Source organism: Salminus brasiliensis, chromosome 4 (assembly GCF_030463535.1).
Source record: "Salminus brasiliensis chromosome 4, fSalBra1.hap2, whole genome shotgun sequence".
In the NCBI taxonomy this organism is placed as follows: domain Eukaryota; kingdom Metazoa; phylum Chordata; class Actinopteri; order Characiformes; family Bryconidae; genus Salminus; species Salminus brasiliensis.
Window position 1 is genome coordinate 2,220,967 of NC_132881.1, and position 23,444 is coordinate 2,244,410.

Sequence of the window (23,444 nt, forward strand, 5' to 3'; positions counted from 1 at the left end):
TCCCACATGAATCCCACATTCAACACTATTATAAATACACTACACAGCAACCACATGGCAACACCCTAGCAACCACCTGGAATATCATATCGACTGCCTTGCCATTACTAATTGACACCACTGTCCTAGCAACCTCGTAGCAAATACCTGGTATACCACAGCAACCACTTATGCAAAGGAAAACCACCTTAGCTCTGCGTTTCTTTTAATTTAAATAATATATAAATAAGTCATTGAATAAATAAATAAATAAATAAATAAATAAATAAATATGTTCTATTATTTAATATATTTAGTCTATACCATCAATTTATAGAAATTCATTATTGGTAACAAAAAAAGTTTACATGATCCAAGTTAGGTTGTGTTGCATTATTATTATTATTATTATTATTATTATTATTAATATTATTATTATTATTGTGTGTCAAATGTGCAATTTGTCAGCCTAATATCTCTCTAAACAGTTGGGTGGGCAAGTCTTAAGGCAGAACATATGTATTTAGAGATTTATATAGATTTATATAGTTCCCTTATTAATTAATTTAATTAATTATTTTAGGCTCAGACACTTTCCAAACAGGGATGCGCGCACACACACACACACACACACACACACATACATATACACACATATACACACACACACACGGACCCAACCCCTGCTGTATGCACGCGCTGGTCCCGCCTTCCTCGTGTACGCGCTGCGCGTGTCCGTGTTTAGCAGCATCTCCAGCATCAGAATGAAGGGAAAATGCAGCTCCTACACGCTGGGCTCGGATTAGCCCGTCACTGAAGCCCCTTAACACAGTATAGTGTTCCTCAGCGGGACTTTCGGGGCTGATTCTCCTCCGTCGGAGGGCTGGTGAGTAAGCCAGTGCTGGTTTCAGCTGGGTCGCTTTAAAGTTGACGCTAGGCCTCAGTCGTGCGGAGTTTGCGGCAGGTTTGCGGGGGCCAGAATCCAGCCAGCTCTGTTTAATGGACATTACCGTTATTCTTGTGTTCATTTGGACCATATAAGATCCTTAATAGCCTCTGGGGCAGCTTTGAACCAGCCCAGACACTCGGAAGAGTGCGCTGGCTTGTTAGTTAGTTAGCTAGCTAGCATAGCATAGCATAGCATAGCCTAGCTGGCTAGGCAGGCTAGTTAACCATAACAGCCCCTTTGCGCGCTGCTGAGTTTAATAAGCAGCCTTATATGGAAACAGACAGCGTGGAAAGATGATGTGATGTCTAAAATGGCATACTTTACCTGTCAAGTACTTTAGTTAGTTGTAGTCCAGTGTGTGGAAGAACCAGCTAGCACAGCTGTGATGTGATGTGCATGCAAAGGGGGCAGTAATAACAACAACAACAACAACAACAACAGCTAATAGCTAATAGCTAATAGTAGTAGTAGTAATGCAATGTTGGGGGTTATTGTTAACTTGCACACTCTCTGCTTCAGAAAGGATAACCCATCAGCATAAATGCAAAGCACCAGGTGAAATATATAAATAGTTGGTTGATGCTGTTTATTCAAATAGGTGATGGATGCCTCTATTTTGACTAGATCTCACATTAAGGTAAGGCATGTTGTTGCAGTTGTGTGTAGTGCTACAGCTACAGCTACAGGTCCTTGTCTAATTAGTATGTATAGTATGTACACTTCCTCACACTAGCTAAGGAGCAATGCATCGCATCCACACCCCGGCCACAGGTAAGCTCACTTTAGCTTTCTAGAAGCTGTGGCTGGTTTAACATACTGCCGTGTGCAAAAGGTTTAGGCAGCTACACAGGTCCTTTTATGGGCAGCAAGTGCTGATCTCGTCAATAAAACACTGATATTGGAATAAACACTAATAACATTCCTACAGAAACCGTGGTGGTTTTCCATCACCAAGGTTCTCCTCTCTCATGGAGTCTAGTGTTATTTAGAGTTCTCCTCAGATCAACACCTGGTTTGGTGGTAAATCAGGGCGTAATGATGGTGAATCAGGTGAGCTGCAGCCTCTGCTGCTGCTGCTGCTGCTGATGGAGTTGATTGAACACATCCTCCACGCTGTGCTGGCTGGACTGGGGGGCGTCCAGGAGAACCCTGGAGGAACCGAGCTCTGTTCTTCAGACTAGCTCACCGACAAGATCTCACTACTTTCTTTAGAATGAGAAGCTCTTGTTTCTCCTTTTTACTGGATTTATGTTCACCTGCTTTATCTGTTCTGATGAGATCTAGAGCTTCTGCTGTAAAAAAATAAAAAAGGGGAGGGGCAGTGGTGGCTTAGTGGTTAGAGAACCGCCAGGGTTGTGGGTTCGATACACAAGCTCGACAAGTTGCCACTGTTGTTGCCACTGTTGGCCGTCAAACTTCTCTGCTCTCCAAGTGCTGCTGCAATGGCTGCCTGCCGCTCTGAGCACATGTGGTCACTGTCCAATGTGTGTGTGTGTTTTCACTGCATGGATTTAATCAACAATTACCCTCTGGTGCTGTGCTTCGTCTCAATACAGGTCCCCAAGGCAAAAATAGACAGGGGTAACAGGAGGCGAGAGGAGACCAGGAAGCTTCTGGGATGGCTGGAGGACGAAGGGGAGCGAACAAAACGACGTACTGTCGCTCTCCACTGGGCGGTGAGATGGGATCCGTCAATGGCAACCACTCCACCAGCTCACCTGTGACTAGCGTGAGGTCACGAACGAGGTAAGACGGGTGTCTGTCTGTCTATTGAGGGTGTGTGTATTTACAAGTCAGTCAGATAGATTAAAAACCCAGAGGATGGACTTATGAGTCATTTCAGGATTGAAGACTGGCCCCTGGTACTGTTTGTAGCTTTGTTATGCTTTTTAGGCCCTGTTTATACATAACAGTGAGTCATGCGGTGTCAGAAACTGCATAAGCAAGTCTATTAGAGATTACAGGACATCTCGAGAGGCATGTGTGTACATGCATTTTGCACAACACTACTGTTGTACATAAGCTTCTAATGCTTGTTCACTATTTTAGCCTTGTGGCTTCAGTGCAAAACTAAAGCAGCAAGCTTTACCAAACATGTCTTGGCTGATGGAATTCATTTGAGGTATTTACTCGACTTCTCTGTTTGGTCAGCAGGAATGGTTCAGGAACTGGAATGACCAGCCCTCCTCTTGCCCCGCAGACGGTGGTTCCACTGAAGCACTGCAAGATCCCAGAGCTGTCTGTGGACAGAAATGTCTTGTTCGAGCTGCACCTCTTCTTCTGCCACCTCATAGCACTGTTCGTGCACTATGTCAACATCTACAAGACGGTGTGGTGGTACCCACCCTCACATCCTCCCTCCCACACATCATTGGTGAGTGGGGGGGCAGGGGAGATCACTCACATTTATCCATTTATCGCCCAGAAAAACACAACATTACGACAACAGGTTTTATTTTAGTTGCAGCTGCACATCAGATACAAAAATATTCACTATAGTAATATTTTCTGAGTATGTTAATGAAGTGCAGTGCGCCTTGTAGTCGAGATTGATTTGGATAAAGCAGGCTGATCAAGACCAAACATGTAAAGCAAAGCTGTCTCCTAATCTATTTTGTTTAAAGCAGACTTGGTATTTTTGCTCCTGGGTTTCTCCTACAGTTGGAGAGTATAAGTTACTTTTACACCACTGCAGTAAATGCAAATCACACTTTGAACGCCCCCTCATGGACAGCTGTACATGAATATTTATTGACAAGCCAAGAGATGCAGAACTGGCACCTGAAGTGAAAGAAGTAGAGATGGAGAAGTCGATTGACTGTGTGTCGGTGTCAGCCCACTTTGAGCCAAAATATTGGGTTGGCGATTAGGCGATATTTCTCTAATTGGCCGATCCTGAGAGCTGATTTGAGTACAGTGAGAATCAGTCTCCCCATCACAGTCAGTGGAGCAGTAACCTGATTCTGAAACTGCTGTTTTGAGCTCAAATTGCTACATAATGTGTCCAAGTCTAGTATTTAAGCCTATATTTGTTGCAGTTGACTGGTTTGTAATATCAATAATAGACTTTTTATTGAACAGTGTGTTTTGTAGTATGTTAAGATGCCTTGTAAACTTAAAATCTGTGTTGCCTTCCCAGAACTTTCACTTGATTGACTACAACATGCTGGTGTTCACAGTCATCGTGCTGGCCCGCCGGCTGATAACAGCAATAGTGAAAGAGGTAGTAATGAGCCCCAGGCATTACATGTGTTGTATTGCTATTGTATTGTTGATATTTTATGAATCATTTCTTCATTTGAATCCCAACTCACTGAGGTCTCAGCAAGCCATGACAGATCTTTTCATTTTGAATAAACATCATGTTCATTACTGGGAAATGTTTATGGCCGGTGATGGCATACTGGTCTTGGTGCAACACATTAATGTTAATTTACCGTTTTAAACAACAGAAAGACAATTATACTGTTTGATTTTAGAAAGTTTTGAAAGTTTTCTGTCTGTCATCTCTAGGCATCTCAGAGCGGGAAATTGTCCTTCCCTCACTCACTCTTCCTGGTGACCGCTCGGTTTGCGGTGCTGACCCTCACCGGCTGGAGTTTATGCCGTTCCCTTATTTACCTGTTCAGAACCTACTCGCTCCTTAGCCTTCTCTTCCTCTGCTACCCGTGAGTACACCACCCGCAGTGCCCGATACACAAATTACATGTGCCTGGGCTTTTTAAATATATATTATTATCTGTGCCTTTGTTTAGTTTCAGATTCATACTGGATTCAAATCACACACTGCAGATTCATACCGAGACATACAGGATTAAAAGCACAGCACATTTATTACTTTCATCCAGTAAAAAGTACACACTGTAGCATATTAAGTTGAAATCACTGCACAGTTAGTACTTTTTAGATTCATTAAATTCATACTGGATTAAAATCAATGGATAACTTACTTTCACACTGTAAAACTACACACACTGCAGATTCATACTGGATTAAAGTCATGGATCTTGTTTTTGATCACTTTCGTTACTAAACTTAAGGTAAAACTGACCGTTCAAATCCAACAGGGCTACAGTGGAGGACAGTTCCTGTACAAATTTTGGGTGTAAAAAATGTACAAATTATGGGTGTAACCAGTTTAATATAATATATTAACTATATAATAATAAAAAAATGAGAGATATAAGAGATCTTGTCTGAGGATATCTCATTTACTGTATTTAATGGTTCTTGTGCATAGAAAATGAGTAGAATCATGTCATTTGTAAAAATGCATCATGTATTTGTATACTTTAAGCATTAAACTACTTTTCTATGTTTCACTCAACAGGTTTGGAATGTACATCCCCTTCTTCAGGCCCAACTGGGACCTGCGCCGGGCAGGACCCCTGTCCCCTATCGCCACTATTGCCTCCAAAGAGGTAGGTGGCAGCGCTGGCTCTCTGGGGCGCCCAGGGCGGGACTACCTGTCTGTGCTGAAAGAGACGTGGAAGCAGCACACAAGCCAGCTGTACAGCGCCCAGCCCATGCCCACCCACGCGTGCTGCCTCTCCCCTGACCTCATCCGCAAGGAGGTGGAGTACCTGAAGATGGACTTCAACTGGAGGATGAAGGAGGTTCTTGTCAGCTCCATGCTCAGCGCTTACTACGTGGCCTTTGTGCCTGTCTGGTTCGTCAAGGTGAGTGGACAGAACTAGACTTAAGTCACGTCATTCTGTAAATGTCTGGGAAGTGAGGAGACCAATTCCTGGAGTTCTGGGAGAGCAATGTTGTCCCATTCTTGTAAGATTCTAGCTGCTCAACAGTCCTGGGTCTTCTTTGTCAGAGTGTTTGTAGATGTTTTCTACTGGTGAGTGGTCTGGACTGCAGGCGGGCCAGGCCAGCACCCGGATTCTTCTTCTGCGAAGCCACGCTGTTGTGATGGATGCAGTAGGTGGTTTAGCATTGTCTTGCTAAAATTTTCAAGGCCTTTCCTGAAGGAGACCTTGTCTGGATGGGGCTTATGTTGTTCTGCAGCCTCTGTATACTATTCAGCATTGATGGCACGTTTCCAGATGTGTAAGCTGCCCACGCCATAGGAACTAATGCAACCTCATACCATCAGAGATGCAGGCTTTTGAACTGTGCGCTGAGAACAAGTTCTTGAATCCGCAGGACATGGAGTCTGTGGTTCATTTTTTCCCCCAGAGCTTCTGGAACGTGTGGCGTCTTCTTCGAATGATACAGCTTTAACTTGTATTTGTGGATTGCATGGGGAACTGTGTTCACAGACACTGATTTCTGGAAGTGTTCCTGAGCCCATGCAGTGATTTCCAGTCCAGAATCCTCAGATGCCTCAGGGCCCAAAGATCACGATCATCCATTATTGACTGTCCCCGGCCTCATCCCTTGTACACAGTGATTTCTCCAGATTCTCTGAATCTTTTGATGATATTACATACTTTAGATGGTGGAATATGCACAATTTTTTCAGTCTTCACAATTTTGAGGAACATTTTCCACGATTATAATTTTTTTTTTTTTTTAGACAGATTGGTGAACCTTTTGCCCATCTTTGGCTCTAATAAACAATGCGGTTTTATACCCAGTCATGTCAGTTAGTTGAAAATTGCTTCTCCAGCTGTTTTTTTATTTATTTATTATTAGAACTTACTTTTCCAGACTTTTGTTGCCCCTATCCCAACTTCTTTGAAATGCTTTGCTACCCTCAAGTTCTAAATGGGTTCTCTCACTTTTTTACATCTGAGATGTATTCTCTGTTCTTTTGTGAAATAAAAAATGGGTATATATGATTGCATACTCTTTTTAAATTGATTTTTATTTTACACAGCATCCCAACATTTTAAGGATTGGGGTTGTAGATTCATTATAAGGTCCATTTTAACCTTTTGTGTGGGTTTTTAAACGATTTGTGATCAAGGATTCGGGAATTGGTCTTCCAAATTGGGTAGAAAACTTTTTTTTTTTCTCTAAAAAATTTGAAATAAATAAAAAGAAAGACAACTGTACTTTAAGAACTCTGTAAGGAAAATATGCAGAGATATCTCTCTAAGTGTGTATCCGGGTTATCCAAGTTTGTTAGTTTGATCCTTTCAGTTTTTAATGTACGCACATACAATTTGTATGCATGCAGAATCAAAATTTTTCAGGTGCCCCAAATTATATGATTTCCCATCCTTTACTGTCATACTCCCAAGTTATCAGATTAGAGTCTTACTGATTGGTCCCTGTTGTGTTTTGCAGAGCACTCAGTATGTGGATAAGCGCTGGTCGTGCGAGCTCTTCATCCTTGTGTCTGTCAGCACGTCAGTCATCCTGATGCGGCACCTCTTACCCCCGCGCTACTGCGACCTGCTCCACAAAGCAGCTGCTCACCTGGGCTGCTGGCAGAAGGTGGACCCCTCGCTCTGCTCCAACGTTGTCCAGCACCTGTACGTCTCACGGTTGGGTAGATCAGCCCTGATCTCAGGGTTTGGCAGTGGGCTTATTGGAGTAATGTTTGAGTGCACAGAGGAATCAGAAATTAGCATGGGCTCGTAATTTAGAATTTTGAGTTGAAAATGAAAGGATGTATGTATACACAACATGAGACATCAAATAGATCAAAATTGCCACTGGAAATTAAATTAACATTAAGCTAATTACTGACACTGGTATGTGCAACAGTCAATCAACCCATCATATATTGTAAATACATTGAGGGTGATGCTCATTTACAGTGTTGCCGAGCTGATATGTGAAAGTTGGATTGAAAAATAATAAAAAAACATAAATAAAATACACATATTAGCTCAATTTAAGAGTAAAATTACTTACCTACATTTACGTAACTGTAAAAATGGCAAAAATATGATTTAGGAAAAAAAAATGAGCAGTAACTAAAAATAATAAAAGTTGGAGGGAAATGGTTAAAAAAAAAAAAAAAAAAACATTCCAAATTTATATTAAATATTAATGTTACTCAGTTTCTGTAAGATAGTCTAAGAATCTGAGATGTTTTTACACTGGCTGCTGTTTTCTGTACTAACCTATCTATTCTCCTTGTTTTCAGATGGACAGAAGAATACATGTGGCCACAGGGAGTACTGGTAAAACACAATAAAAATGTCTATAAGGCCATGGGCCATTATAACGTAGCAGTGCCCTCAGACGTCTCACATTATCGCTTCTATGTAAGTATTTGAATTTCTTCCTTTAGAGACACTAGGGCATGTAAAACACTAGTGTCAATGCAAATACTCATTGGGATTTTCTAAAAGTAGCCAAATAGAAGCTCTCAATGCCAGTCTTAAAGACAATGCCATTTAGCTTTCATAATTTGAAGCAGGTTTGTTATTGTACTTCCAGATGTATCCAGTAGATGGAGGAAATGTGTTAATAGTGTTTAGAGCTGATGTCGCAAATAAACTGAATTCAGCCATAACAGTATTACGTTTTTTTTGTCAGGCTGAGTGAAATGTACAGTATAAGGCGTGTAGTGGCTGTGTGGCAGTGGCACTACACACTCACACACACACACACACTTTAATATATGTAAGGCTGTGTTGATGTATGCATGGTCGTTGTTCTTCCTTAATGACCGTCCACCTTCCTCTTTCTCCCTTGCAGTTTTTCTTCAACAAACCACTTCGAATATTGAACATCCTCATCATCCTGGAAGGAGCGATGATCTTCTACCAGCTATATTCTCTCATGTGTTCAGAAAAATGGTACCAGACAATATCACTAGCCCTCATACTCTTCAGTAACTACTACGCCTTCTTTAAACTGCTCAGAGACAGAATAGTGCTGGGAAAGGCCTACTCATATTCAGTGTCCTCAGACCACAAGGTCAGTTAGAGAGGTGTTCTTGTCAGATGAGCATCGCAGAAGAGCAAAAAGCATGCATGAGAGCTTTTTATTTTTTCTATAACTGCATTTTTTGGTCACTCTGTTCCATGTTCTGATCTGCCATAAAATAAAAAAGAAATATTTTTGTATTGTTCACAGGTCTGGATTCGGATTTTTAATTTATGCAATGTCCAAGTGTCAGTATCAGACAAAATTGGTGCGATTCACTACGTTATGATGCGGATTTCTTCTAAATGTGCTGCAGATGTGCAGTATAGACCTCTTCATGCTGGCTGGCAAAGTGCAGGCGTGCGATTTTTACCTATAGATTGCGCACTTGTACTTTACTGCGGGACACTGCAAAGGCAGCTGGGGCAGAGATGCAAATGTCAAATGCGAGGGTCCTAAATCTCTTTATTCTCCCAAAGGCAGTCTCAGTACAAAGTACTCCAAGTTTGGACTGCTGTACATGGTAGGACAGACTTGACAAGTTGGACTCAAAAGTACAAACCCCTGAAGACGGGAGGATGCTATACAGCAATTCTGTAATTGGAACAGCAGCGTGGTGTGCAATGATTTCTTGGATATTTGGCTGTGCCAAGTCCACCCAAGTCAAAGCCTGGTGCATCCTAGATGTGAAGTTCTGATTGGAGCAGTACTTCGGCTGCAACTGAAGACATTTCCACTGTAGTCCACTGGAACACAACTACGGACAAGAACGCAGGTTGAGAATCGGCCCGAGTTGAGATGAAATTTGATCTATAAGCAAAATTATGCGAAAATGCTAAAGGACCTCAAAGAATGGAGGCAAATAAAATGTAGAAATATAGGCTATATTAACTATCGAGTGTCCAAAACCTCCATCTTTGCCTAACAACTGTCTGCAGAAATGGTAATCAACACGTTTCTCAGCCAGTCACAGACCTCCGCAAGTGCTATTTCCGCTGTCAACTGAAGGGAAAACTCACTGTCTGAGCCAGCTGTTCACAGGCTTACACTGGCTCTAAGGTAAGTGGAACCTTTTTGGGGTTATCTGTTTGTGCTCATACATACAGTATTCAGATTTACATTTATCAAGCTAAGATAAGATAAGATAAGATAAGATAGTCCTTTATTAGTCCCGCAGTGGGGAAATTCCCAGTGTAACAGCAGAAAGGGATAGCAAGACACTCAGTTACAAAAATTTGGATAAATAATTTACACTATATACACAATATAAATAAGAATTAAAAGAGCAATAACAATACTATTTACAGTAACTATGTGGGCTAGCTTGATAAATTGGTCTATTTGGACAGGAGTATTTAATGCTTACATTTATAATTAAGTAACGCATTAATACAGTAATGCAGCTGGAGGCTTGTTTTTATTTGGTTTTATGAACATTTGGATGCCTTCAAGTCCACCAGATTCCCAATTCTAAATATATGGAGCCCCGCTGGTGGCATGGTGACCTTAATAAGACTAAGTTGTGACAACAAGATAATTGAGTTTTCGACATGGTGTGGGAACAAGATATTAAGTCGTGGCCACTACAAAGTGGGAGGAGTTCTCAGTCCCATGCCTTACTAAGATGTGACCACAAGTTTGGGATGTTTGTGGGGCCAGCAGACTAAGGCGCTGTCACTAAGGTTCGAATCCAGGTCATGCTGCTAGCCATCGGCAGCCGAGGCCCAGAGAGAGCACAATTGGCCTTGCTCTCTCCAGCGTGGGTAGATCGCCTCGTTGCTGGCCATCACCGGCATCCACAGGCTGGTGAGTTGGAGCCGGGTACGCGGCTTCCGGGCTTTGCCCGGTGATGTTTCTGGCAGTTCAAAAAATGAGCAGTTTGACTGTGCACCAGTTGTTGGCTGATCACCACCCCACCTCATCATCCCCAACTCGCCAACTGATCCCAGCAGAACTGCATGGAGCTCCACCATCATTCCAGAGAACACAGCTCCTCAGTGCTGGGGGGCTTTATATACCCCTCTAGCCCACGCCTGAGAGTCATACAGTCATACTGTGTTGTGTCTGTGTGTCAGTGATGAGTGCAGCTGAAAGCAGCTGAATGCATTCATTTGAAGGGGTGTCCACAAACATTTGGCCATACACAGTGTGTCTAAGGATACTAGAAGGTAGCCTGAGGTGACGAAACAAAACAACAGAAGGGGGCGGGGCTTATTGTGTTTACGGTCCAATAAAGACGATTCAGCGCTCGGTGGGGGGCGTGGCTTTTCAGAGCTGCGAGGAGGGGCGAGGAGAGGAGAGGAGGGGCGAGGAGAGGAGAGGAGGGGAGGGGAGGGGAGGGGAGGGGTGATGGGAGCGGGGCACTGTCTCTTTAAATGCTAAGCTGGAAATGGCGACATGGCTTCTTTTATTCCTCGGTCGTGGAGAGGCAGTGCGCAGAGAGCGAGAATTTAAACCCGCGTAGTGTTTCAGTGTTTCTGCAGCGAGGCCAGCGCGAACCGGAAACTTGGACAGCGATGGACAGGCAGCTCGCGGGCGGGATGCAGAAGCCAGTCCTCCGCTAAAAGCCGGGCGATCGGAGCAGAACTGCTGCAGCAGCCGGTGAGTGAGCCGCGGTACAGCCGGAGCCGGAGGGTAGAACACCCCCCCCATCAACCGCCAGTGAGCTCCGCTCCACATTAGTCAACAATAGCTCTATTAGTCATTAATATAATTAGTTAAAAAAAATCAGTAGGATTCTGTATCAGTTCAACACAAACCAGCGACCTTGTGCCTTCAGACAGGTCCGTATTATTAATCGACAGGATGCTGATGGTAAAGTCAGAGTACCGGAGCGCCTGGCTGGGATCAGATGATCAATTGATCCATACCTACATGAAACGGAACCGCTGCAGCTTTGTGCTCTTATGTGTGTTTAAATAAAGTGACTGAAGCATTTTCTTTTTGGACATGTGACCCACTTTACCCTAAAATCATGTAGAATATACATATATATATATATATATATATATAGCAACCACTAATCAGCACCATTGCTTGGGATACCACAGCACCACCAGGATATCCCACTAACAACCTAGCAATACCATAGCAACCACCTGAGATGGGGGAAATATATATATATATAATTTTTTTTTGTTGTTCTTATCTCAGGTGGTTGCTATGGTCTTGCTACGTTGTTGCTGTTATTTGTCAAGTGGTGCTGCTAGGCTGCTGCTGTGATCCCATGTGGTTGCAGTGGTGCTGCTTACTGATTACTGTGCTAACCCCTGAGGCTGCAGTGGTGTTGCTAAGTGGCTTCTATGCTGCTTTTTGATTGTACACTTTTTTTTTTCTTTTCATTTAACTGAATTGTCATCGTAATACAAATATACTAGTAACACCCAACCAACCACCTGGGATACCACAGCAACAGCCGAGCAACCACTAAAGACCACCTCGAATACTATAGCAAAACTGTAGGGCCCATCTAATAACCACCATCTGACAACACCATAGCAGCCTCCTGGGATGACCGCAACAACTTAGCATCACCATTTTTGCAACCACTGGGAACACCACAGCAGCAGCCTAGCAGGACCATGGTAATCACCTGGGATACCACAGCAACAGCCTAGCAACACCTAGCATCAACCACATGCGATACCTTAGCAACTACTTAACAACACTAAGGCAAACACCTGGCATGCCACAGCAACAGCCGAGCAGCATCAATTAGGATACCCCAACAACAAGGGCATTGCAACTTTAGTTTCACCTTAGTGACCACATAGCAACAGCCTAGCAACTGAGTGGGAGGCACTGCAGCTGAGCCTGAGTGCAGCTGAGTTCTGTGTTTCCTGCAGGAAAATGCACTTTTCTAGTTTGTTCAGCAGTCGTATAAATCACAGCAGTGTTTGCCACAGACAGCGAGGCAGTGGTGGAAGAATAAGGAGGGGAAGCGTGGGCTTTTACAGCGTCGTACATCAGCTCGATCCAGAGCTACGTTACTAAACACTTAAAGAGGAATTGCACTCATTTCTCAAAATGTCTGAATACTTAAAAGACTGAGTAGTGGAATGTTTGGTTTGGGTCATTTTGCTGTGAAGTGCTCTTCTTAAGAGAAACCTACAGAGTCTGAATGGTTCACAGCGATGATGAATGGAACCAGACGTAGACGTCTGAACCTCTAAAAGCTCCCTCACAGAAAGTCATTACACCTAATGGTTTCATTACATATAACAAAATATGTCTGGAGAATTCAGTGCCCCCAAAAGGGTCTCTCGTAGTAAAGTCGTAAATACGCGGCCTGTTGCCCGAAACGCCAGTTTACCGTAGTTTTCAGAAGATTTGGGCCTAAAACACATTTTTAAAAAGGTGGAGGGATACGTGGCAAAATAGTCCCAAAAGAAAACCTATTTTTGTTAGATTTTTTCCCCCTTTTTCCCCATCATCAACATTTCATATGAACCTCAGACGACACGTGCAGGCTCACCGGAAGTTTTGGATAGTCAATAAAATGGCTATATCTGTGTTGTAGTCATGGCGACCGTCGTCTGGTTCCATTTACCACCACTGTAAAGAAGTCAGTCAGTACGTTTCTCTACAGTGAACCGCGATTTTGCACCGAATGAGTGTTTACATCTCAACCACTGAATTATGCATAGATTTGAAAAATGAATGGGCTTGCCCTTTTGAGCTGCCACTTTATACTAAAGCTCAGGCTATGTTTATTTAACGCCATATTAACCGAAACTTAAATTTATTTAGGTTAAAGGCAACAACAATCTGAGTGAAGATCAGTGTCCTAAATATACTGGGCACCGATTAGTATGGACATTTCTTAAAAATAGGACTACAGTTTGAAGGACATGCAGAGTGAGGATCTCAGTCAGTTGAAAGCCTGCATTGAGAGAGATAGATATTTATAGGGGAATGATATCAGACACCCTATAGTCCCGGCGGGATCTGAGGCTTCTAAAAATAGCTCACACTGGGAGCGTAATGGCTGTTTACTCTCACATACTAGATGGGTTTCTAGCGCGCACATCAAAACAGGCCGAAGTCATTGCACAAGTACTAATGCTGTTTGTGGACACACTTTTAAATGAATGCATTCATCTACTTTAAGTTGAACCTGTTGCTGACAGAGATGTGCAAATGCACGCACACACACACACACACACACACACACACACACACACAGCTTGTCTAGTCCCTGTAGAGAAGAAGTACTGCCAATAGAATAGGACTCTCTGGAGCAGATCAACATCATGAAGCTATTGGCTCCATGCTGCCTAACGCCAGGCGTGGACTAGAGGGTATAGTGATCATCCAATATCAAGACCTCACTAATGCTCTTGTCCCTGAAAGCAATCAAATCCTCACAACAATGCTCCTCCAAATTCTTGTAGAAAGTCTTCTTCCCTGGACAGCAGAGACAGTCACTCCAACAAAAGCAGCATCAACTTTTTATTTGAATTCCCTTGATTTCAGAAGACACAATGAATGAGCAGGCGTCCCAATACTTTTAGCATCTCTACACAGGTTGAGGGGGTGTATCTGAAGGTTCAGGCCTGCAGTTAGCACCATGCTCATTGTTATCTATAAGCTTCCACTACATATTAGCTAAACTAGCCTCGTAGCTCCAGTGAAAACTTGAACACGTCTTGACAGTTCCATTTTGGGGTGAATTTGGGGGAATGGTGTCAGTGTGTTTGGTGGCTGAGCTTGATACGGACTGGTTGTTGTCAAACTGGGTCATGAGCAGCAGATCTTCGATCATCGTGCTGAAACTTACGTCATTGGAAATGGATTTAGATTTACGTAGGGGTCGATCAATAGCAAACACAACCTCTCACAACACGAATGAGCCCAGCCTGGGTGATGGCTGTGCTTTTAGGCGTAAGTGTACACTCTGAAAGGTGCAGCTAGGCTAAGTGGAAGGAAATGAAATATCCATACGGTCGCTCCTGTATAGAACCCAGGCTGCCAGGGATATCACATCAGAGTGCTTTTCACTTTGATCAACATGTTTTAGGTATTACTGAACAATTTCACACAGTTTGAGGCAAGTTTGATGACTTGGGTATGTTGGCATAATGCTAAAGGTTGCTTGCAGGTTTTCAATATTTGTTGGCTACATTAGTCTCTAGTGTGAAACTGGGGAAGCAAAATTTAGACACCAAACATATCTTGTTATAGCTGATGAGCTGTATTTTGGATAATGGGTAAAACTGGAAATATGACTAATTATTAAAGTTATGGACAAATGGTAGCCAAAATGATGTTAAGCTAGGTGTGAAGGCCCGTTTCTCACAGACTGAGGAAGATAAGGTAAAATTTATATATATATATATATATATATATATATATATATATATATATATATATATATATATATATATATATATATATATATATATATATATATATATATATGTATGTATGTGTATATATATATATATGTATGTGTATATATATATAGAGCAGATAAACATGAACTTATTGGCACCATGCTGCCTAATGCCAGGTGTGGGATAGAGCATTGAGTTGTGGAGCAGTGTGTAAAAAAAGAAGTGTGTTTTTAGCCAAACTAATTGTTGGTTATGAACAAAATAGTGGCCAAATTTTTTTGTGTTTGTTTAACCTTTCTATTTCTAGTAGCCTGTCATTGTAACTTACTGTGTCAAAGTAGATACTTGTTTTTTTAACATTCTGGTGTATTTTATTATTACATTTAAAGAATGTTCTTAGTAATGTAATGTTGTTGTTTTCATCTCTGCAAGTCGTGGCAGTGGACGTTTAGAGGACACACTTAGGAAAAAAAAAGGCGACCAAATGGAGGACAAGAGGAAGAAGCGCAGTCCCAAAGTTTCTCTCCCCCAGCCCCCGCCCCCACCCGTCAACCCCCGCAAACTCTCCGTACTCCCGGCCAGCAAGAGTGCCACCTTCTCTCTGGGCCTTCCCCAGCCGCCGTCCCCCAAACCCAGGGGCAAGTACAAGAGGTCTGTGGGGGCAATGGGAGCAGCCAAGGAGGTCCTGACTGTGCCTGTGATTCCTCCGAAAGCCACCAGGTTTGTAGGAGCTGCCTCTCTGAACGGGCCTTTTACCTGGACTAGAGGGATTATAGATTATTGGAAAAAATAAAAAGCTGCATAATTAAATGCATGTGGTCAAAATAAAGCTCAAGGCTTAGCTCATGTTTTGTTTACTAGAAGCTTTTGTTGTGATTAAAGAGTAGAGATGGACTAACCGGCGTCTTTAAAAGCCCCTGGGAGCACATTTTGATATTTTGATTTTTTTTTGTATAATACTAAACTTTGGTGTTCAGCAACATTTCAATAGAAAACACAAGAATCTTTAGGGTTTCCTGAAGTTCTGATATCTGTAACCGAGTTAGTAGCCCATATATAGATACACAGCATAACGCCACACGCAGGGAGCATCATGATTATACAGCCATGCATGTACAACTTCACCTCACAGAGCTGTGACCTGTCTGGACTACAGGAGCTCTGAGTGGAGCTCTACCACCGAGAGGTACAGCCTCTCACAGCGCTATGCAGACCTAGCGCAGCCCCCCTCGCAGAGGACCAGCCCTGGCTACGCTCCAGCTCCCTCTCGCATCGTTATGCAGACCTAGCTTCTCACCTCTGTAGCACTACACAGACTCGCTCCCTGCCTGAAGTTACTAAAGCCAATGTTATGCATTATGCTACTGTGTCCCTGACCAACTTAAAAACTGTGAGTGGTCAGGGCTATGCGGACCTGACCCACTTCCAGGACCGCCCATTTCACATGGAAAGGAGAGCAGTTCATTAGACTTTGGGAAGATCTTCATAAGACCGACTGTGTACAAAACTCAGATTTGGGTTCTCAGGGACTTAACAAGTTAAAGCTACTCTGATCGAGTGTTTATTCTACATGAAGTTCTGTAAAGGGAGCAAGTCATGTAGACTGAATCACGTCATCCTTGCTAATCTAAAATTCAGGCCACATCATCATCTAGTAAACACCACAACAACAAGTCATCCTGATTCCAACTGTGCTTGTTTCCGTGACTCTGACAGCAGGCCTCACAAAGAGAAGCCGCGAGCGCCCCAGCCGGCCGGCCCCAGCCGCATGTCGCAGTCCTCCTCCCCTCTCCAGCATTCCTTCCTCACTGATGTTTCGGATGTGAGGGAGATGGAGGGCGGACTCCTCAACCTGCTCAACGACTTCCACTCGGGAAAACTGCAGGCTTTTGGTAAGAGACATGGAGAGAGATGCACACTTGATTCAGTGGGACCCCTGAGTGGAGCAACTGTCTAAGTGTTGGCCTTCACGTTTGGAGTTCGGGAGTTGTAGTCAATAGAGTATATCGCTCTCTGGGGGGGGGTAGGAAGTGTGATGCTAGCTGATGGGTGTCACTTAGCTGACTTGACAAATTTTGCACCAAGTGTGGTTGGGAGGAAGACCTCACATGTCTAGGAGGAAGACCTCTGGGGGGGGTCAGACAGATGACAGATGTCCCTCAAACTGTGTCCAGTAAGATAAATAATGACTTGCTAAAGTGGTTTCTGATACTGTTTGACATCATTATCTGCTCATATGTACATCTCTAAGCCTGAACTCTGTTCATATTTTGGGGGGATTTGTTTAGGTAAGGTGTGTTCGTTTGAGCAGTTGGAGCACGTGAGGGAGATGCAGGAGAAACTGGCCCGGCTGCACTTCAGTTTGGACAGCCATGTGGAGGAGCTGTCTGAGGACCAGAGGAAAAGTGCTTCTGACCGCAACCTGGAGCACCTGCTCAGCAACGTAAAATATACAAACACAAGACATAAACACACACACACACACACACACACACACACCGGGCAACATAATATACAGTTGAATGTGAAAGCTTGGGCACCCTAGTAACACAGCCTCTATAGCTAATCAGGTATTTTTATCATAACAAAAAAGTGATGATAAAAGTTTGGACAGCTTTGCAAATGCTTTTTATAGTCAGATAAAAGTCTTTCAGTTCTTGTAGTTGTTTAGTTTTTTCTCCGGACGTACATTCTTTTATACACCCCTTGTTATGCAGTGGTGGACGGCAATCTTCCAAATGTTAACGTTATTTTGCCTAGGATGTCCAAACTTTTGCACAGATGATTTTGTTTTGTGCTTTAAACTGGCAGGGTTCAGGGAGCTTGTATTTGTCTGCAACCAAACCTTGATTCAATGTTCTGAACGGCAGTGTAAATAAGCACACACACACACACACACACACACACACACACACACACACACACACATATATATATATATATATATATTATACATATATCTATATAGCTGCTTAAGCATGAAAAAAAAACACACTGATATAAACTACAGTTTTCTCATTCACAGCTTTCATTCACCCTTAAACACACACACACACACACACACACACACACACACACACACACACACACACACACACACACACACACTCCAGTAACAGCTCAGGGATTGGCCTCTGTGACTCAGACCGTCTGTCAGGAGAAGATCTGCTGTTTTTCTGCTGAATGCTTTCAGTATTTCTTCACATTGCTGTGCTAATTATTCTGGCATTTGGCTCGTAGTGCACAATGGTGTGTGTGTGTGTGTGTGTGTGTGTGTGTGTGTGTGTGTGTGTGTGTGTGTGTGTGTGTGTGTGTGTGTGTGTGTGTCATTAGAAGCTAAAAGAGGTTAAGGTTATTGGTGTTGTGTTAAATGGAGCACAGAAGCATTTGCACTCCATCCTTCAGGAACACATTAAAACACCTCACAAAGGCAGGAATACAGTCTTACGTGCCTGAGTGTGTGAATGTGTGAGTGTGTGTGTTTGGACTCTTGCAACTACCAGAATAGTGTGAAAAGCCTCCGAGCTTATTAAAGTCAAAAATAGCAGAGATGCTTGGTCACTACGGCAACAGCAGAACAAAGGTTCTGGACTTCTGATCTGACCATGCTTGCGGTAAAGGAGAGCCACCCTTATGATCCAATACCAATAAAATCTTCTCGTCCGTCATAAAAGCTCCTGACTTTTCCCCTTCAGTAATGTAGCGAGTTTAAGAGACGCTCTTACTACTCTCCTCGCAGAGTAGAAGTGAAGCTATAAGCTATACAGCTTGCTTTTTACACCCATGCCACAGTAGTCTTTAGTGCGAGATTTTTATGGGAGGGACTGTGAAACACCACAAATACTTTGAGGCATTGCTAGAAAACCTAATATCACACACTTTTTTTAGCTTGTATGTCATCTGCGCTTCTTTATCGTCACGCAGGGAGAGTGTACGCAAATATTAAGGATGTATTTGATTAACGCCCACTGGGTGAAAGTTTTTGGCAGAACTGCCCCTCTAAGTAATTCATTTTCCATTATCGCTTAAGAGTCTCCTATTATTGCTCATAAATTTCCCACTTTAACCATCAGTGAGTCTTTAGTGATTGTCTAAGCTCTCTCTCTCTCTCTCTCTCTCTCTCTCTCTCTCTCCCTCTCCCCACAGCTCGAAGAACTCAGCAGTTCCATGTATCCTTTCTGAGTGGTTAATCACTGGGTTAAACTACATCGGCTTTCTGTCAGGTGAAGTGCTGACCTCCAGTCGGCCCCTCAGCAGTGGATTAAAGAGCCACTAGGACAAAGTGGGCAACACTGAGATACTGAGACACTTCAAGAAGGCTACTGTTGCTTTTAATACGGATGGCCCGAGTAAGTATTTGTTCGTTTGTTTGTTTGAAGCTACACAAATGTAGCTTAGACAACAGACGTTAGTGGTTATATACAGTACCAGTCAAATGTTTAGGCACTCCTTCTCATTCAATGTTTTTCCCCCCTATATTGTAAATTAAAACTGATATAATTCAGACTATTAAGGAACACGTCGTGTTGTAAACTTAAAAGTGTTAAACAAACTAAAACACTGTGAAGCATTTAGGTGGGCTATTATCTGGGGTGCGGTTATCTTGCTGTTTCTGAGGCTCCTGTGCAACAGAGGAGACCCTTGGTGTTCCTTTACTGGGGCGGGCCTGATGAGAGCCATATTTGCACTCTGCTCACTCACTAACTCACTCCCGTAAAGCAGGCTAAAGGATCCCCACAAGGGGGTGCTAGTTGTACTGCAATAGCCCTTGATGCTTTGCATCAGTGACACTGTGTGCCTTGTTTGTTTCAGGCAGGCGCCTGATGATCTAGGCCTGCAGTTAGCACTGTGCTGTTAAAAAGCTTGCATTACTTGTAAGCTACATTAGAGTCATAGCTTCAGTGCAAAATTAGGCATGTAGATCACCAGATCAAACAATGCATGGGTGAACAGAAGATGATCAATTTGTGAATATGCAAATGTAAATAATGCCATTTTGACTTTCATCAAACTTGCCGTAACGAGACCAATCCTTAGCGCACTTTCTCCAGACAAAAGTTGCACCTGGCAGAGAATCAGGACTTGCCCAAGACCTCTGGCCCCTGAGAGGCACCACACAGCAAACACACCAGCTGCATACCAGGCCATGGGAGCTGCTGTTGCCATGGCTACATCTCAACATGGCTATGCTAAAACTGCGGCTGCTGTACTGGTCAAGAAACGCGACTCGCTAACAAGAAGAACCTGCAAGAGCACAACAGCTTGAGGAGCTCAAAAGGCCTCTTTCTGTGTATACCATTAAACCCCCTTTTGCTTTAGGCTTGTTCTAATGGACCAAATACGCTGCGTTATCCACTGTAGTTTGTTTTGTAGTTGACTGGAGGTTGCTGTAAGGGTGGATGGGAGGTGGAAGGGAGTTTTCCTGCTGAGGGATCAGTTGGGGTCAGTTGCACCATTAGGTCTTAAGTGCTTGGTCTTGAAGCCAATATGATTGGGAAATCATAACTCTGAGTTTAGAGTTCTTCAGAAGGAGTTGGTGATGGGTGCCCACTGGTGCTCCACCCACTGGTGCCAGGCCCTCTGGTGCATGGTGAAGTCAACATGAATTTAGGATTTATACGATACAGTGAATTATGCTGAATATTACCAGGGACACAAGGTCAAAAAGGTCAGTTGTGGTAAGTTTCTCTAAAATTACCATTTCATATGAACACCTATATTTGTCAACCATTGAATTATCCAAAATTGTGAAGAATTGGTGGAATTCCACCTAAACTGCTGAACATGTTCTAGCCAAGATGAACTTGGATGTGGGACTTTAAGCTCTTCACTAATAGGACTTTAAAAGAAGTGTCTAATGCTCTGTTTACCTTTTACATTATGGCTGGGCAGATGCAGGCAGACTGGATAACCCCTATTTTTGAGGAAATACAGGCAATAAATGCTGATGTCCATGTGTAACAGGTACAGCAGAGCTCAGATGCACTGTTAGCATGTCAGTTTTTCGGATTAAATAGTGGCAAACCCCATCACCCAACTCATGGTCAGGACCTCCACTGCTGTTCCAGTAATGCTACCACCATGACAACGTTTACAGGGCTGCATGCTGCCGTTGGCCATCTACCAGCGCTGTTTACAACAATTCCCCAATGAACCATGGAACTGACCTTTTCCCCTTGATAACGCAGCATTAGCATTTAAAAATATAGGATCACTTGCTAAGCAGCCTGTTACTAAGCCAAACTGCTAGTTTCTATGAGCATACCTACTGCTGGCTGGCTAGCTTGCTACTTCTGGTGCTAGCTAAGGAACCCAAAAACATCAGCAGTGACCTTAGCAGTGACCTTATCGTCCTTAGAAAGCCATTCAGATACCAAACCATAGCATAAAGAGTCATAAAATACAATCAATTTAGCATACAATGTGCAGCTAGCCTCTGGAGCCGGAGCTGAGCTCTTATACATTAGCCACCTGTGTTTACATTTTTTGTCAGTTTTTCTTGTGGGAGGCCAAAGTCCATTCATTTCATGACCATGTCATCCCGAAGCCCCGCCATGACCTCGTCCCGGTTTAGCGATGTTCTTCATCTGTTTAACGTGTTTATCATTCTGAAACGCAACACAATGACTAAGCGGTGCAGTAGCTGTAGACTCGCTCAGGGCGAAGATTGGACCTTAAGGTGCCTCTCCTCAATTTGTAGCAGAAACTTTTAGTGGATTTTAGTGTACACTCTATGGGAACGCGCCCGGTGGCTTACACTGGGACACTTGAGGTTTATACCCACGTACGACTAAACATTCTTGATACTGAGTTTTCAGTGGAGGTTTTGTGTTTGTGAGGTGATCTTGAGTTTTGAGCACTGTGCTACAAATGTAGATATAACATGATCGTAAAAACAGGCTTATTTTACTTGTGAAATGATCAAAACACCATGTTTGTTTTTAGCATGTTTTCTCCACGAGGGTGTAGAAATGTTATCTGCTAGTCGAAACACTGAGGAGACTTGGTTTGATTTATATAAATTGTAATAGCATGTTTTAGCTGTGTTTGTGGAGGAGAAGCTGAGGTACTAGCTAAGTGATTAATCTACTAGTTTAGTTTAGCTGTGAGCGTTTAGCTGTTTTTAAAATGGACCAAGGTGGTGTAGCTTGATGCTACGAATTACTTTACCACATAAATCAGGTGAATTTTGTCTTGTCTAAAAAAAAAATGGCTGTGAAAACTCACTGAGTTCACAATTCGCTTGGATATGATATGGCTTCATTTTCAATTCATTACAACAAAAATAAGAAGTAGCTGAAAATGTGCCTTGCATTAATTTTCACATTAATGTTTCCATTTTCAGTTTATTAAAGCATTCGACATTATAAAAGCACAGTTTCTGAAAGCTGCGTAGCTAGTGAAATGCTCTAGCCACAAATAATGTTAGGCCCAAAGATAGCACACTAGCCAAAAGCTACCATACTAGTCATGTAACAACAGTGTACTTCTACTAACTGCTGACAACGTGATGCCGCATTAGCCACTAGCATGTTGACGCGCTAACGAAGGCCACCATAACCAGGCTAGACACAAGCTAACACGCTAGGCCAAGTAAAGGGAAAAATATTATACACTGTGATCTACAGTAATGAAATAAACTGTATTGTTACGCCCCTGCTAAAGAATGAAAAGGGCGAGCTCCCACAGTTCCTGCATTTTTCACACATTTTCTTGTGACTTTGATTAAAAGTGAATTAGCATAGCTAGCATAGTTAGCAATGGAGACCAAGGTCAGGCTTCCCAACACTGTTCTACTGTTTCTGTAACTTGGAGGTAAATGTTTAATACTGTGTTTTCTAACCGGTGTGAGGATGTTAGCTTCACTTTAATCACAACAGCTTCTCCATTTTGAAAAAGGGACAAAAGGTTTTGCTCATTTTCACAGTTTAGCCAATAAACCAGATCCGGATGATTGTGGAACTCGGTCTGGGATCAGTGCTGTAATGTGTTTAATTGCTTGTTTTATTGCCAAAAACTAATTAAAACCCACAATTCCTGCTGAATTTGATGATCTAACATCAGTCTGGACCACTTTTCAATCTTTTCCAACATTTATGATCACTAAATGCCTCAATCCTGAGAGAAAGTACACACTATACAGTGGTCCGGGGTTAGGCCGTTAGCAGCCTCTAGCCTTGTCAGAAATATTTAGCGACATGGTCTTTGTTTTGGATTTGTACGCTTTTTTTGGTTACACCTAATAAAATAAAATGAAGCATTTATTTGGACTAATTTCATTAGCATTCTGGAAAGAGAGGTACTGCCTATCAATTTGGTGATCTGTTTAGATCGACTAAAAATGTTATTGTGTGACTAATTGAAAATTAATTTACATAAATGGTCACGTAAATTTTCTTTCA

The 23,444-nt window shown here is 42.7% G+C and overlaps 2 protein-coding genes across 3 annotated transcripts; both read left to right on the forward strand.

The window, feature by feature from the left end:
* Positions 1 to 683: 683 nt before the first annotated feature.
* tmem39b (transmembrane protein 39B) lies at positions 684 to 8,912 on the forward strand. 2 transcript variants are annotated; one of them, XM_072676756.1, is made up of 9 exons: positions 684 to 865; positions 2,485 to 2,674; positions 3,080 to 3,302; positions 4,068 to 4,151; positions 4,442 to 4,596; positions 5,259 to 5,607; positions 7,172 to 7,359; positions 7,980 to 8,100; positions 8,537 to 8,912. In XM_072676756.1, the coding sequence occupies exons 2-9, from the start codon at positions 2,547 to 2,549 to the stop codon at positions 8,765 to 8,767; spliced, it is 1,479 nt and encodes a 492-aa protein (XP_072532857.1). In that variant the 5' UTR covers positions 684 to 865; positions 2,485 to 2,546; the 3' UTR covers positions 8,768 to 8,912. The 2 variants fall into 2 exon arrangements, with proteins under 2 accessions (XP_072532857.1, XP_072532858.1); XM_072676757.1 differs by having other exon boundaries at positions 3,083 to 3,302.
* Positions 8,913 to 11,080: 2,168 nt separating this feature from the next.
* Positions 11,081 to 23,306, forward strand: ccdc28b (coiled-coil domain containing 28B). Its single transcript, XM_072677316.1, has 6 exons — positions 11,081 to 11,308; positions 15,475 to 15,762; positions 16,759 to 16,934; positions 17,331 to 17,485; positions 19,189 to 19,211; positions 20,094 to 23,306. Exons 2-6 carry the CDS (start codon positions 15,527 to 15,529, stop codon positions 20,146 to 20,148), a joined length of 645 nt encoding a protein of 214 aa, XP_072533417.1. The 5' UTR covers positions 11,081 to 11,308; positions 15,475 to 15,526; the 3' UTR covers positions 20,149 to 23,306.
* Positions 23,307 to 23,444: the final 138 nt, after the last annotated feature.